General features: G+C 48.1%; 5 protein-coding genes across 5 annotated transcripts; 2 read left to right on the top strand and 3 right to left on the bottom strand.

Moving 5' to 3' along the window:
* Positions 1-1,827: 1,827 nt before the first annotated feature.
* BDW43DRAFT_298739 (uncharacterized protein) lies at positions 1,828-2,628 on the top strand (the record flags this gene model as incomplete). Its single annotated transcript, XM_032044605.1, has 3 exons — positions 1,828-2,037; positions 2,123-2,227; positions 2,299-2,628. 3 exons carry the CDS (start codon positions 1,828-1,830, stop codon positions 2,626-2,628), a joined length of 645 nt encoding a protein of 214 aa, XP_031902530.1.
* A 527-nt stretch (positions 2,629-3,155) lies between these two features.
* BDW43DRAFT_298738 (peroxidase/cytochrome P450 family protein) lies at positions 3,156-6,952 on the bottom strand (the record flags this gene model as incomplete). Its single annotated transcript, XM_032044604.1, has 8 exons — positions 3,156-3,250; positions 3,299-3,578; positions 3,629-4,283; positions 4,353-4,885; positions 4,938-6,049; positions 6,101-6,342; positions 6,397-6,494; positions 6,551-6,952. The coding sequence occupies 8 exons, from the start codon at positions 6,950-6,952 to the stop codon at positions 3,156-3,158; spliced, it is 3,417 nt and encodes a 1,138-aa protein (XP_031902529.1).
* A 950-nt stretch (positions 6,953-7,902) lies between these two features.
* Positions 7,903-9,531, bottom strand: BDW43DRAFT_25328 (putative voltage-gated K+ channel beta subunit (KCNAB)). Its single transcript, XM_032039841.1, has 6 exons — positions 9,194-9,531; positions 9,106-9,128; positions 8,992-9,058; positions 8,857-8,944; positions 8,239-8,793; positions 7,903-8,174 (listed from the first exon to the last, which is right to left on the bottom strand). Exons 1-6 carry the CDS (start codon positions 9,286-9,288, stop codon positions 7,950-7,952), a joined length of 1,053 nt encoding a protein of 350 aa, XP_031902528.1. The 5' UTR covers positions 9,289-9,531; the 3' UTR covers positions 7,903-7,949.
* A 486-nt stretch (positions 9,532-10,017) lies between these two features.
* Positions 10,018-12,067, top strand: BDW43DRAFT_309025 (Zn(II)2Cys6 transcription factor; the record flags this gene model as incomplete). Its single annotated transcript, XM_032046623.1, has 3 exons — positions 10,018-10,307; positions 10,361-10,855; positions 10,909-12,067. The coding sequence occupies 3 exons, from the start codon at positions 10,018-10,020 to the stop codon at positions 12,065-12,067; spliced, it is 1,944 nt and encodes a 647-aa protein (XP_031902527.1).
* On the bottom strand, positions 11,567-14,274 carry BDW43DRAFT_318093 (putative MFS transporter; the record flags this gene model as incomplete). The annotated part of the gene is made up of 8 exons (XM_032048644.1): positions 11,567-12,385; positions 12,451-12,976; positions 13,036-13,131; positions 13,207-13,332; positions 13,385-13,669; positions 13,729-13,824; positions 13,885-14,114; positions 14,268-14,274. The coding sequence occupies 8 exons, from the start codon at positions 14,272-14,274 to the stop codon at positions 12,147-12,149; spliced, it is 1,605 nt and encodes a 534-aa protein (XP_031902526.1). The 3' UTR covers positions 11,567-12,146.
* Positions 14,275-15,519: the final 1,245 nt, after the last annotated feature.

The raw sequence follows: 15,519 nt of genomic DNA, 5'->3' as shown, positions 1-15,519 counted from the left end.
CACCATCGATAGCCTTGTAATATAATGACATAATTGGGAGGGGGTATCGCTCTCCTCACGAACATTAGATGCGTAAAAAATATTTCCATTATATTGTATTGGTGTTCATCTAACAACCCTCGTAACGAACATCTTGAGTTACCGTACATTTCTTGACAGGACTATCCCTCCTTTCTCTGTAAGATCAGAAGTAAAGAACTCTCAATATCTGCTCTAAACCTTAGAGTGTAAAAGGACCCCAAATCGAATCTTAAGATGACAAATAAGCTTAGCTGGAACGTAGGCGTCAGCTTTTCTAGCCGTCTCTATCCTGATCTCTCCTTTTTTTTCTTCAAGACGTCCTGCCTTCCGCATTATCCATCAAGGTATGTTGCTAAATCCTGGAAGCTGGTACCGAGTAGGGATTAGCGAGTATGAGGCTTCACAATGATATCAGACTAAACGTACAGCGATATCAGTCTGCCAGCATCCTCCAGATATCAATCAACCCTAAATCGATCCATTCCTCGAAGATGTCCCCGTAAATGTCAACATCGTGGCCTGGAGAAATGAAGGCAATTGTATACTCTGTGCGTACTTTCTCAGTAAGGTCTGGATTGATTTGCTGAAGGGCTCGAGTGACAAAGATGATATCCTCTTCGGGCGTCGGCTTCTTCGAAAATGTAAGACAGATGATAGTCATAGTGAGTTCGAGCGCCTCTGGAAGGGAGAAGGGGGTAGAATAACGTGATTAGGTAGAGGGATATTTCCTGCACAAGTCAAGGGGTTAACTGCAAGGAGAGGCGTCGCAATGTTGGATGGATGATCGGTCTCGGTTTTAGTCTTGGGAGTCAGCCTAGTTTAGAGATACGTTTTAAACAAGTGGTGCAGGATATAGGAAGGAAAGCTATTGTGAATGAATGAATTTTTTGCTGCCTGGGTTATGCGTGAGTATCGATGAAGGGTAGGCAGCAGCTGACTCCCAGTAGCCCTAACAATGTAACCATGGCAGTGCCCCAAGTCAGACCCTGAGTGGAGAACGATCCATTCCCAATTATTCTAGTGGTTGCTGTCAGCCCTATAGGTGGGCCAAAATGTAAGTCCATTATCGTACACAATCTGAGTGTGTCATACCAGCACGGGGGGTATTAAGCCATGGAGCAGATGCGAGTAAATTTCAGGTTGGAATAACGTGAGCTATGCTCTCACACTGCTAGGGGACTCTGTTACCCAACAGCGTGTACATATAAGTTCAAACTGTCGATGAATGCATGGGTTCCAGCGTCAGGATAAAAAAGCCGACAAAGACTTACCAAGCTTTGGGCGCACATTGCGAAACCCACGCTGCAGCTCCACTTTGAACTACTGACAGTCAGATCCATGGAGATTTCAAGACCCTTGAGGCCCGCCACTACCCTTGAATACGTCGTCATTCTATTTTTGGCTACCGAATTAGATCGTGCAGCCCAGTGTTGCATTAGATTGCAATACAAGGCGAATAAATTGCTGATGAGATCGTGGGACTTGTGCGAAATGGGTGTCAAACGCCGAAAGTGGAGCAGATCCCGAGCTGAAAGATCTTGATGGTAGCAACCAATCTATGAGCCTTCTTTGTATTTCTCATGCCCATACCAAGGGAGTTTAGCAAATCCCGTCGTACACTTGCCCCGAGACGACCCCCAAGAATGTGTAATACCCAATACTCAGAGCTAGCTGCGAAAATTAGACTACAGCCCCAAACGCCAGCGCAAGTTATAAGCGAGATTCAAAAGCGTAGTTCAAACCAAACTGCCCAGCTGAGCTATTCAACTCCTGTCGGCTAAACTAAACTCCCTCCCGCTTCTCACAATGGCTGCTTCTCCGGAAGTTATCCTTGGCCCAGGTGCCTGGAATACCCCAGAACTCTGTGACCGATTCGGTTCATGTCTTTCAGCGAGGGGGCTCAGAACTGGTTCTATACAGCATCCGTCAACCGGCACTGAGCCACGCACCAAGTTTCTACGAGCTGGCGTTGACAGCCTCCAAACCACCCTTGAACGGCTTCGTGACTCGAATGATGTTAGCGTTGTTGCTCATAGCTAGAGTAATCTGGTCAGCTCCGGAGCGGCGGAAGGGCTCGCCACACGATAAAGATACGAGAAAGTCAGGGTATAGGGATGATTATAAACATAGTGCATCTGTGGCCCCAAACGGGAACAGCCTAGTCGGGGCATCTAGAGGACATCTCCTTCCCTGTATAAAAACCGAGGCATGGAGGCTAACTGCTATCGTGAAGACTGTTGAGAGTTACGAACCACCGAATAACCATTGTTTCGCTAGGGAGGTTATGCATACAACAACGTCGGTCTCGAAGGCTCTTTCCACGACCTCCCGCTATCTGAAGGGGTCAAGTGGACTACGGCCCTTACCCATACCTCTTTTCCAGTCTTTTACGGCTCCGCCTTTCATCGGACTTGGTATGTCATTTCAGCTGCATATATTTGGGGACAGGAAGATCGGATGCTGCTGCTAGATATACAAAAACGTGTGCTGAATCTGCTTGGGACGAGTCGAACATACACCCTTAAGACATCTCATCACCCGTTCTTGATCATGCCCCAGGAAGTTGCAGATATGGTCCAGGGCCTATCTACACAAGTATCACAATAACACGTATCCACTGCGAAGAGGTGTCAGTTGATGGGGTGTCTATCCTTCGGGTCTGTTTTCCCGCGATTGTCAGGTGACCGGACAGACAGTAAAATTGTAGTGCCCATCAGTGCGTAATATTGTTATAAAAAAAAAAAAAAAAAAAAAGAAAGGGAAGAGGAAAAAGCCCCGGGGCCAGAATTTAAATTTAGACCAGCGTCTTTTGCACCACCCCAGGATACAATAGGGAGACCCACTCCGTCTTTATGTTAAATATCGGCGGGATAGTTGTGCACCCTGGAGGCTTAAGGCATACAAATGAACACAGAAAGGTCAGGGTCTTATTAACTATTATGCATAGTTAGTTACACTAATAGCATACACTGGCATGCCATAGTATAGCGAAGTCAAATTGATTGAGTCCCCACATAGCTTAGGATTTTGATCAAGAGACCTCGCTCTGGATTTTATATATTTAACCTCCAAATAGTATATATCCCACACTGTTGGCGAATTTCAACTTACCAAAATACCATTTCAAGCTACCCTCAACTCTGCCAATGTCCAGGAACATTACACACAACATGTTCAGGCACCAACAACTCTGTTCCTGGAATCTTACCATCATAGTGAACCTTCCAAGCTATTATTCACTCAGCACATGCCTCTCACTGCCTTGAAAGCCACTTACTCATAGGGAATGGCCAGAAACTGGTCTCATCTTCACGCATATAGCTGTAGAACTTATTTGGCCGCGGGATCTTCTTCAATTCTCCCTGTCCTCCAGGGGCACGACGGAGGTTGTCTAATCGGCCAACGACACGTAACATCGCCGTCAAAGCAACCTTACTCGCTTCGCCGCCTAGGCATGTATGTGGACCGACACCGTAGTGGATATATGACTCCATGGGACGGTTGAGGTCAACTTCATCCGGGTTTGGGAAAACCTTTGGGTCGCGGTTGGCGTCGACCTGCACTCTTCGTTAGACAAATAGAGTAAAGGTGAGAAGACTACACATACAAAGCTGACGAACACGGTATCGCCAGGTTTAATTTGAACCATGTGGTTCTTGTCGTCGAGAGTGAGATAGGTCTGGGATTTCCTGTACGAGCCAAAAATGCCGTTCAGGCGAATGGCCTCCATAACGTAGCGGAGAAGCATCTCATCCGCCTCAGGGGAGTCATCCTTAGCGAGTTGGTTGATGTTGGGAAGATGCTTCTTGCCCTTGTCCGAGAGGTAGTAATCCATGATCTGAGTGAATACCTGGGCTTGATTGGGCACCATCGCCACGGCTGTCGGGAGGATCTGGGACCAGGTAACTTCATAGGGGTCCAGACCACTTTCCAGTAGTCTCCTAACCATGTGAACCCCGTAATCCGAAAGTGCATTTCGATTAACGCGGACGCCATCGACTAGTGAGGACAGGAAACTGGAAGAGCCCACAGCTTTGACATTTGCCTCGACAATTGGGCCAAGCTTTTGTGCCGCTTCGCGAGCCTTGTGGCGGAGGGGGAATGACTTCGAGGGATCTACGTCGAAGAAGATTGCGGTAAAAATCGCTGCCATGATTAGGTACATTTCGTGCTCTGTGAGGATTCCGTGGGGATGGTCCTTGCTCTTGAGAGGCAGTGAGAAGACGTTGGCTGCGAAATGGACGTGGGCTAGATTCCCAACGCTACATGGGAGAGGCCCGGTCAGTAATAGCGTCGTACACACATGCAAGACCAAAAGGTGCAAGACTTACTCTCGACTAATATCGACCTGGTTGACGTTACCCACCCTGCATGACTTCTCCGCGACCAGCTGCTCGGTGATTTCGAGATAGAACTCCTTGACAGCTTCGTGCCATTGGGACCGATACAAGGACTGCGCCATAGTTTGACGCTGGTTCGCATGGAAAGGGGAATCACCCGACAACATGAAATCCCATCCGCCTTTTCCAAATACATAACCTGTCGCCTCACCCCAGGTCACACGGAAATTTGATGAATCCTCAAGAATGCGGCGGACATTTGCGTAGTCAAAAATCTCCGTGCGAGGGGGGATATATGCTGGTCGATCCCAGGAGTAATCCTCCTCACGTCCGAGGGCTCTCATAATCGTACGATTTTCACTTGGTACTGTCATGGGGTAGTGCACGTAGATAGAATCCTGTTTAAACCATTGTGGAAATGCTCGCAAGGCCAGCTTATAGAATACGCAACCTTGGTTGGTGTCCAATTCATAATGCGTCTCGGTGAAGCCCCAGTTCGTCAGGTTTCGTGCATTATAGTCTTTCTGTTTTGCTGTCAGTATGCTATTCAGCAATGAAAGGGTGGAAATCACGAACCGTGTAAAATCGATCACCCCTAACCAAGGCGACTGCGTCGGACAGGACGGCCCGGGAGACAGTATAGCCAGGTGCAATGCCAACACCAGGGATCATAGGTTCCTTAGGCTCCTCAGCCACGATCCCAGGATAGAGCTCCACATAATCTGGGTGCTCATAAAGATGTCGTAACTGATCGGCCACTTCCGGATCGGAATTGATTTCCTCGAAGCTCTGGTACGGCTTCAAGTCAAAGAACTTACGGAACTCATTCAGTGACCCAACGTTCCACTTGCGTGCCTGCTCTATGCCAAGGATTTCCACCGATCGCAAGACTTTGGGAACATTGCGAGCCCCAAATGAACCCGATACCTCTTCAATGGCCCGGGTCAAGATATCCACTAGGTCTTCGTCTCTAAACTTACCATTGGCCTGTCGCTTCAGGGAGGCGAATTCGCGCTTGGAGGGATCTTTGGGCAGATCCATTGCAAACCTCCTCATGCCTCCCATCAGGTCCTCCAAGGTGGCGGTCTCACCAGGCTTGCCAACAATTGCTTGATATGCCTTTTCTGTCCATGCTTCGTCTTTGCGACTAATTGTCGAGTGCCAACGATAGGCGAGGTCGAATTCCACCGAACACTGGTTCCCAAGGGCCATGGGAACTCTGTCGTGTTCTGTGTGCTCGCGTGGATCCAGGCTCCATGTACTGTCTGTACGGTTGAGATTGATAATTGTTCGTAGGTAGTCATAAAGCGTAATATTTATGTACAGGCCACAAGTGACAAGACGCCCTGTTTGGAAGAGGTCATTGTCGTACTTATCCCAGGCGGCTCGGGCTTCAACTGGGTCGAGGATGTCGTCTGGCGGCTGGGTAAATCGACCATTCTCGTTGATAGTAGCAAGCTGCTCCACTACATAATTATGGAATCGGTTCAGCATGACTAAAATCACGCCGGAAGCCGCTGGTAGGGCGAGCAGACGTGGCTCGGAGAAACAGTCTGGCTTAATCTTCCCATCTTTAAATGTTCGCATCATGTTTTGCTCGTCTTGGTTGTCACCATACAAAATAGACAAATCTAGATACGAGGAGGTCTTGTTTATGTTTTGATTAGGATAACCAGTTTGGAAAATATCTGGAGTTTCTCAGCTCTGCGACCGACATGAATGGTCATTCATACACCCACCGTGAATTATCAACGACGCCCAAGTGAAGAAAATGCTCGAGACTTTGTTCGGATGCGGCTTGAATGTGTCTCGCGCAAAGAGACTATCAAAGATTAACCCAGGGTCAGGGAAGCTGGCTGGTCTGACCTTTGACGGCTCGATAGTCCGGGCATATTCCGTATTTGCAGCACCCAGCCAAGGCATGGCAGGATTGTTATATGAGCCATCGGCTGAACGGTAGGCATATTGGTCACCGACGTACCTATTTCGCGTGAGTACCACCATTTACTCACGTCCCAGAATCTTGGATACTGACGACAAGGGAGGATGAGGCAGTGAGTTCCAGAGTTCACCCAGAAACATGTGAGTAAGCTTAACCCGTGTATTAGAGTCAGTCGGTAGTTTAGCTACCAACTAAAGATGACTGAGTTAGCATCGTGGCTCTCTATCTTCACTGTCCATGTGATTACCTGGATGACCCGTTCCATGAGCATTGTTTTGTCGTCGACAACCTGTCCGCTGGCTTTGTTCTCAACCACATTCTTCAAGGTATTGACGTCTTGAAGTTTCAGAGCGCGCAAATCTTCCCAAATGCTACCATGTTCTGAATCGTCTTTGATGTAGCTCCCGTCTCCGGTCTCAGTAGGCAGAGGCCGACGGGCGGCCTGAATTAGTGCCGCATATTTCTTAAAGCTGTCTACCATTCCACCTTGCTCGGGACTCATGTCTTGCATAGATGGTTTCCTAGGGTACTCATGGTCCTGCTGATGGTGGTTTATTGATAGCTTTCTGGCGTGTCCATTGTGCAGTTGTGAGACCTGCGCAGACGTGGGCCTGCTGCTAGATGCTTCGGCGTCTGGTAAACCTCGCATTGCTATTCACATATCCGTAATGTAGGACTTCCAAATGATTCATCAAAATATTTTCCCTTTGATGTGGTGTTCTACCCGTCGACATGGAACTGGGAAGTGCGTGTTTAAATGGCCCCAAATTCTCTCCGATCTCTCTTACATTGACTTTATCATCCTCTGGTTAGCAACGTAATATACCGAAGCATTAATAAATGCTACGCTATGCGCCAACGTACGAAATATCCACAGGACAAGTCCATTCAGCCAGTACTACAAAATCAAATCACCCTGAAAGGCAAGTAGCTATCAATTGACCTCCACGGCCCCATGGGGCAGCATTTCGGTATGATCTAATTGTGGGTCCGGGATCGTAATTAAGCTCCTTATTGACATCAATGACTTTATGGGACAGATGGGCCACTTCGCTCTCACGGAATAGTGTTTGCTAATTCTAGTTTACAATTAACATTGTACTTGTAACTATGGTGTCGCCTAAATGCAACATTCTGTCCGATCCGAGTAATGTTACTATTTCCACAGAATCTACATCCCCGCGTCTTCGTGACTCCCCAGCCATCGGGTCAAATTAATGTACAGTTTCGAAGGTATAAGTGAGATACATGGGCGGATTTGAATTTTGTTTCAGCTACGGTATCCTCGGTGAGAACCTGCGAGAAGGTAAATTATGCGAATGCACACACATTCGGAAGATTCGGGCGATTGACTCCACACAGAAGATGTAAACTTGCCACTTGAGCATAATCCTGGATTGGATGAACTAATGCTATGATTAACTTTGACTGAGCTCAAAAGACGTTCGGGGAGCACAAAAATTACTTCATAGCAAAATTGTCCCAAGGTTGCCGCTATGACGCGACCATATTTATAGTTATATTTTATATTAATCGCGGGTTTTTGCGTGGTATATAGGTCTTACTGGTGTTCATTTTTCATAAGGACTATAGTAGTATGCTGATTCTCGGATATGGTAGTCGTCCATGGCTGAAAGCCAGGCTCCTCAATCCTGGCGTGCCGGATCCTGCGAAGGTCGGTTCAGGAGCAGCTCATCAATCTCTGCTAGGATATCCGGAGTAAGCTGCGGAAGCAGCTTCAAGCTTTGTACGTTATCCACAATCTGTTCTGGCTTCGAGGCGCCGGTAATGACGGAAGAAACATTTTCATTTTTCAGACACCACGCGAGGGCGAGTTGAGACAACTTGAAGCCTAGTCCATCGGCCAACTCCTGTATTTACTTTAGTCCGTGGTTTCTTTAAACAAACATAGAGAGGCATAAATGCAATCCTGACCTTCAGCTTCACAATCTTCTGAATAGTTGCCGACCATTCCTTGTTCTCCCAGTCACTCCTAACTTTATTCGCATATTTATCTTGACTCTCTGCGAACCGCGAGCCAGGCGGTGGCTGGGTGGTCGCGTCGTTATACTTGCCGCTCAGCAGACCCATCTTCAGAGGGGAGAACGTGGTCAGGCCAATTCCGCACCGGGAGTATAACCGTTGGAATTCTCCCTCAACCTTCTTCCGGTCTAGCATGTTATACAGAGGCTGTTCAACGATGGGGCCCACCAGACCCAAGGCCTTTGCGATGCCGCAGGCTTCACTAATTTCATCTGCAGACCACTCCGACGTTCCCCAATAGAAGGCCCAGCCTTTGTCAATCACAAAGTTGAACGCACGCACGGTTTCCTCCATTGGGGTTAGGCGATCGGGGCGATGGGCGTATATAATATCGACATAGTCGAGTTGTAGTCGTCGGAGCGAAGCACGTGTGCCCTCGACTATATGTTTGCGCGATAGACCGTGGTTATTGATCAGTATCTCGCCGTTCCCTAAGCCCCAATTCAGCTGGGCAAAATTGATTTGAGTTAGTTCCTGGTTGCCACGACATTTTGTATTCTGGTCCTCTACCTTGGTACTAATCACTAAATCGCTCCTCTGCCATCCGAACTTCTTAATCGCTTTTCCCATAACGATCTCCGACTGGCCGTTGGCATAGCTGTCTCACTTCAGTGGGCGCTCTTGGATATGAGTCGGGATCAATACCTTTCCGCTGTATCGAAAAAATTAACACCGCTGTCGTAGGCTTGTTTCATGCAATTGAACGTAATCTCTGTCGCAAATCAGTGCCCATACCCGCATTATTCGTTGTAGTCGTACCATCATCAACGTGGCCCCCGAAGCTTTGCAGCATGAACTTGTTAGCGACGGTACTTGTTTCTGACCATCTTTACCCGTAAAAACTCACGTCAACCAGCCTCCCAATCCGATCGCAGATACATGGAGGCCCGAGTTGCCAACTCGGCGATAAATCATGTCTCGGTTTTTGTTTGGCCAAGCCATTGTAAATGGTGGTTAGTGGAAATCCAATATGCAGCGTTGCTTTTCCGGACACTTCCAAGAGTCGGTTCTCACTTGCGGCAGTGCTGCAATTTATTGCGCTGACGACTTAGTCCATGCCACTACTTCCTGGTACGCTTGTCCGGAGCTTGCAGTTAGACCAATGCGTCGTCCACTCAGCCACCTGTCTTCCAATATCGAGAACCACATATTGCAAGCGATAAGGGACTGCCGTGCGGGGCTCGGAAGTGGAGATCGGAGAAATGCTCGGAGGGGCAGTCTGCATGGTTCCCCTGTTATGTTTTGTATTGGCATCTTTCTTAAAACAGCCAATGGTACTTCACTTCGGCTAGGACATTGCAGTAGAGCGACAAGATCACCCAATGGGCAGCTGTGAGACTGAGGGTCCGGGTATTTTAGCCCTAAAGTCAACAAGTGGAGCGATGGCGTGCGGAGTGGAGGCCGTCGCGCAACTGCTATCCATGCATGATTTCTCCCTTGCCCTCGCTTTCCTGATTCTGGACTTCCCCGCATCGATGATTACTTGCTGTCGCACGTTAAAACTGATCTGTCACTGTGTTGGCTGGAAGACCATCCGTATTGCCTATCACCAGCTACACTCAAGGAGGCCAGAGTCTAGCCATCGGCTCGGAGTTACGCTGAAACAAGCGTTGAGAGCTAGCGCTCTTCCATAATGCATATTACGCATCTGTTACCAGGTTAACCGTCAGCATGTCCTCTGTCAGACCGGGTGTGACCAAGCGGGCTTGTGATGGGTGCAAGATTAGAAAGATCCGCTGTGGCGGCGGTCAACCGTGTCGGTCCTGCACCAAGGCAGGAATCAAGTGTACTTATGTTCGGGTTCAACAATGTCGAGGACCCCGGCGATTGCGCTCCACGACCCAGCTTCTCATTGAGAAAGCGCAATCCGATGCCCAAAGCCATGCCTGCGAAGCGTCACACCCACCTAACGACCTGGATGAGCATACGATGCCTTTGCGACAGAGCGCTGACCTGAAATGGTCTGTCACATCACTGTCTCTAATCTATCATGCCCCATTCTGATGACCTGCAGTTCGCGCATTCCTATCGACGTCCTCACGTCTCCGCTTTCCATTTACCACGTGCGCATGTATCCGGTTTGGCCCATCGTCAACGTCGAAGAAATTGTGTCCGCGCTTCAACAGGACGTCACTTACCAAGAGAATGAGGCTTATGCATTGGCAACAGCGGTTGCGGCGGCAACGATCGCCCAGCTTCGCTTAGAGCAAGTCTCCGGTGTAGGGGAAGCAATAACGGCTGACAGGCTAGCAGCAGAGTGTCTGCGCTCTCGCGACCTGTGTGGTTACCGGTCCAGGGCTAGCCTAAATAGTATCCGGACGTCCTTTTTCCTACATGTTTACTACGAGAATCAAAATTCCGGAGGGAGTGAAGCACTCCTATATTTGAGGGAGGCTATTTCCCTAGCTCAAATGATGGGCCTCCACAGAGAGGCTTCGTACAATAGCCTGTCATTCGAGCTGCGTCAGCTGTGTCGCCGGGTCCTATGGTTACTTTTCGTCACTGAACGGTAGGCTACTTGGGCCTCCATCTATGCCATATTCCGTTAACTGATGTCAACAGAGGAGTGTGCATTCTTCACAGGTTCCCAGTCGCCTTAAAAACAAACATCTCACCACCGGAAATAGACGAGCATGACGAATCCCAAGTTCTCCCCGCATTCATCAAACTCCTCAACCTGTTTCAGATGTTCGAGAAATCAGGGATGTTCGATATCATACAAGATGAGCACTCGGACCCAGCTCGCGCTGGACATGTCAACTGGCCCTTCTTGGAGCGTCTCCAGCAAAACCTGCAAGATGGATCCATGGTGTTCGACCATGTCTCGGACGTTCAAAAGGCGGACTTGTGTGTCACGCGGCACTGGATGCGAATGATTCTATGGAAGTTGTCCCCGAATAAATGCCTCGCATCTTCTCCACCTGCCGATGCGACCATCTCCGTCGGCTTCCCAGTCATGGTCGCAAAGGAACTGGTGGGGATCGTGTCTCAATTACCTCGATCGGCAGTTGAGGCTCACGGCCTGGGCATGGAGTTGAAAATCTACGAGATTGCCAATTCCCTTGCGGACGCTATTACTGATCTCACTGGACTGCCACATACTCCGGAATGGCAAGGTGATAATCGTCCAAATTATATATTACATCGTCTCCACTCGATCTTATCGACTTTCCGCGGTGGGGGGAACAAGAAACTCGTGGATGTCCTTTATAGAAAAATGGCCGAGGCGCAGCTTCTCGTTGAGCCGGTTTTGCCCACACCACTTCGAAGTCGGACTAAAAGGCGACGGGTATCTTCTCGAGAACGCGAAGCACGGGACAACGACCGCCAAGGGAGTGGAATCCCCGAGCATGATCCTGTACTGTCTGTTTCTGAAGACCTAACCACATATCCCTTCGACAGGGATGGAGCTTGCGAGCTGCCGTTGGGGAGCCAATCCGGCGCTCAATACTTGAACCCTAACGAACCAAGTCAGCCGACATATGATGAACTGACTTCTGATTTCCTGTTCGATCCAAGTAGCGTAGCCATTGCCTCGGAAAATATGGTGATGGATTCACCATTTTTGGATTCACCATTTTTGTCATCCTTTATGCCGATCAATACAGTTGACGAAGACTTGTCCTCGCAGATTCTCTGGTCGTCAACCCAAGACTTCATATTCCCCGGGGCTGACTTTACAACATTTGCAACAAACAGCGAATCCGTCGGTCTCCACTAATGCAGGGTCCTCTTCCTGAACAATATTGAAATAAATTAATAATAAATAATACTATCTACCTCGCCAGTCCCACCAGAACTCAATACTTAAACCGAAAATCAAGTCTTTTGTTCCCCTCATTCTTCCGCGCAGCCTGATCACTCTGATACGCCACCTTATCCTCCGGACTCATATCAGTCCACTTTCTCTCTTTCTGTCGGTTCAGATACCTGAGATACTCCCTCTGAACGACGAATACCACCATAGACAAGGCACAGATCGCAATAAGCACCTTATTCCCAGTATAATAGTATGGCTTATCCCCATCCCGATAAATCTCTGATCTACATCAGCCAACCAGCCCTTCAACTTTCCTTCCACCGAACGAAAACAAAGGCACTCACGAGAAGAAACCACTGACCCAACCTGCACAATAACATTATACGTCGCCGCTGTAACCGCCCTCTTCTTCACATCAAACGTATTCTCCGAAATCCAGGCCGAAACAATCGGATGGAAATACGGATACCCCGAGATCAGGGTGGTGATGGTAAAACGGCCCCAATCGCGTCCGCCGCTAGGCAAGGCCAGTAATGCGGCCAGTAATGGTAAGGACCAGAATTCGCCGACGAGGCAGTGGAAAGTGCGTTCACCGAAGTATTCACTGCTGGTTGATAATGCCAGCATGAGGGTTATTTGGAGGGCTGCGGAGGGGATGGACAACATGTTTGAGTCGAAGGTTGAGAAGCCGATTCGTTTGAGCGTTAGGGATAGATAGGCTTGTACGGGGCTTTGGGGGATGTAGGCTACCAGGCCGATTAGATAGAGGCCCCACATAGATTTGTCAGACCAAGCCTGGAGGACATCTCGTAGGGTGGCACGTTCGTGGATGTGGGTGAGGCCTTTAGAAGGGTCGTCGCGGAGGAGGCGCTTTGGGTAGATTAGTTAGAGGGTAATCGGAATGGGGGTAGGGGTGTGAAGGGACGTACGTTTATCATGATTACTTCTTGTCGCTCTGTGTACCAGGGCTTTGGGCAGAGGATGCTCTTGGTGTTGGTTGGGGAGCTGGGAAGGTAGAGGATACTCTGGGGGAGTGGATTAGCCTTCTGTTAGCAATTATCCTGCCTTCTTGGAATGGTACTATAAATAAGGGTACGTACCACGAGTCCGATGACAAAAGTCAGAAGACCTTCGATGAGAAACAGCCAAAACCAACCCGTCTCTCCGTGAACTCCGCGCATCTCCAGGATTCCTGCGGCGAGTAGGGAGGAGATGATCCGGGCGACCTATGTACAGTAAGGCTTTCGTCAGGTGTTCATAGAAGCTTCTTAAACTCACATTCAGTGTCGACCAAAAGAACGCAAGCCGCACGCTCAGCTCCCTCGTCTTGTAGAAATACGTGGCGAAAAGAATAGTACCAGGAATAAAACCACCCTCAAATACTCCGATCAAGGCACGGGTAACGTAAAAGCTAGCTCGACCTGTCATCCATGCTTGGGTCCAAGAGACTAGAGACCAGAGCATCATCATAATGGGTAGAACGCGACGAAATCCATATCGCTTGATGAGAAGCTGGGCGGGAAATTCAGCCGCAAGAAAACAGACGAGTTGGATTGTAGTTCCCTAGAATTAAGTCAGTACGGATTCATGACACGGACAATTGAACTGTCATCTGTACGCACGTTATTATAATCATTCGACGAGAGATTCAAATCGTCAAGTAGGTTATCTGTAAGTGCGTTGGACAAATTTCCGCGGTCGAGCTGCAGGCCAAAGAACTATATTTGATTAACATCAATGGCCACCAGAGGATCAGGTTACATGGAAAGAGCGCATACCATAACACAAATCCAGGTCAGAAGTAAAATATCCGTCCTGAACACTACCGCTCTCTCCTCCTTGGCCGTCCAAGACACCGTCGGGTCGAACCGATGATACCCTTCAAAGGACTCATGCGGCGGTGTAACAGCGGAGAGGTTCTCTTGTCCGACGGCAATAGAGACCTTCGAGGAATCATTTTCTACCGATGCGTTCTGATCGGTAGGACCTTTGTAAGCCCGTTCGATATCTGCCATCTCTGATGTCGTCTTCCACTCACACTATCCTTTTCCCCTCAAACACTAAAGGCAAAAATAAATGAATCAAAAAGACACACCAAGTCGAGAAACACGAAGAATATCTACCTACCGGGAATGGGAATGACAGACGGGGTTATATATACAAGCCATGGCCGCCACACCACAATCCAATTGTATCGTACCGCACTATTTTAATTTCAATGTGAACATAACCTAGTATTCACGGCACTTGGTAGCAGACATACATCCTTATGTTCTAAAGTGCAGCCAATAGATGGTCCGGCGTGCACTTTGCATCACTGAGCCTTCCGAGCACATCATCAGCTAGTCTGAGCTTTGACTTCTGGGGCTTTACTTTGTTAGTTTAGCTCTGCCGATGTGTGTTAGTCAAGTGTCTTTTTCATCGTTTATCTGCTTCCTTATGCATAAAATTATAATTCCAGTCTATCGAAGATGAATGGGATTCTATACAGTGTACGGAGTATAATTCTACCAATTCATAGGAATAACCTCGAACCGTGGAAATCTGCCGGTTCAACATTTTCTTTGCATTTTCCCCGGATTTTTGCTCGGCTCAACTCTAGTCCTTCCGAGGGAAGATTTGCCATTACTAAGTCTAGTCTAGTCTCGAAAACATGAAGACGAAGTATGCTTGGCAATATCTGAACTTCCGAGAATTTCGCCGACGCCCCACAGATCCATATGTCAGTATTAGGGAGTAGAGATTTCGATCATATACCTATCGTCCAAAGTAGTTTATTAACCGGCTCAATGAACCATGTGGTAACTGTTAGTGAAAGGGCTGTGAGCAGTTGCTTGATTTTGGATCGAATCACGCAAAGATAATATATTGGACTTTGTGCTTTTGGAAACCAGTGATAGAGGTAATATATACATAGATAGTGTCTACTAGTGAAATGAGCAATGCTTGAGCGACTACCATTTCTCATTTGTTTATTGGATGGTAATCATGCTCACATGGCTTAATCCAATAATACAACGTTATCTATTACGCTTTGGTCTTGGGAAACGGTTGTAGATATCGTGGGATAATAGATCCTAGGTCTTATTGATTTCGTCATTTTTGAGAAAGGGATATGGTCGCGTGGAACACCTCGTCTTCTCTTGAGGTAAGCAGGTGAAAGGTAATCGGTTTAGCAACAGCCCTAGAAGGATAACACGGCGCTTAGAGCAACATTCAACCCAACCAAAGCCTACTGGATCAGAGAAAGGAAGCCAGTAGTTATACCCGCTCCGATGTCTAGGTCCTTGCTAAATTCAAGCGTGGTCCCTCTTAAAGGATGCAGATAAATATGTAGATGAAACCTGCCTCAAGCCATCATTGGAGCTATACCGAGTGACTCTTCCCTACTGTATTCGGCCCCTTATCTATAT

Source organism: Aspergillus alliaceus (genome assembly GCF_009176365.1).
Source record: "Aspergillus alliaceus strain CBS 536.65 unplaced genomic scaffold BDW43scaffold_11, whole genome shotgun sequence".
In the NCBI taxonomy this organism is placed as follows: Eukaryota; Fungi; Ascomycota; class Eurotiomycetes; order Eurotiales; family Aspergillaceae; genus Aspergillus; species Aspergillus alliaceus.
The sequence above is the reverse complement of the archived record's forward strand: the minus strand, read 5'-3'. Positions and strand labels throughout refer to the sequence as shown.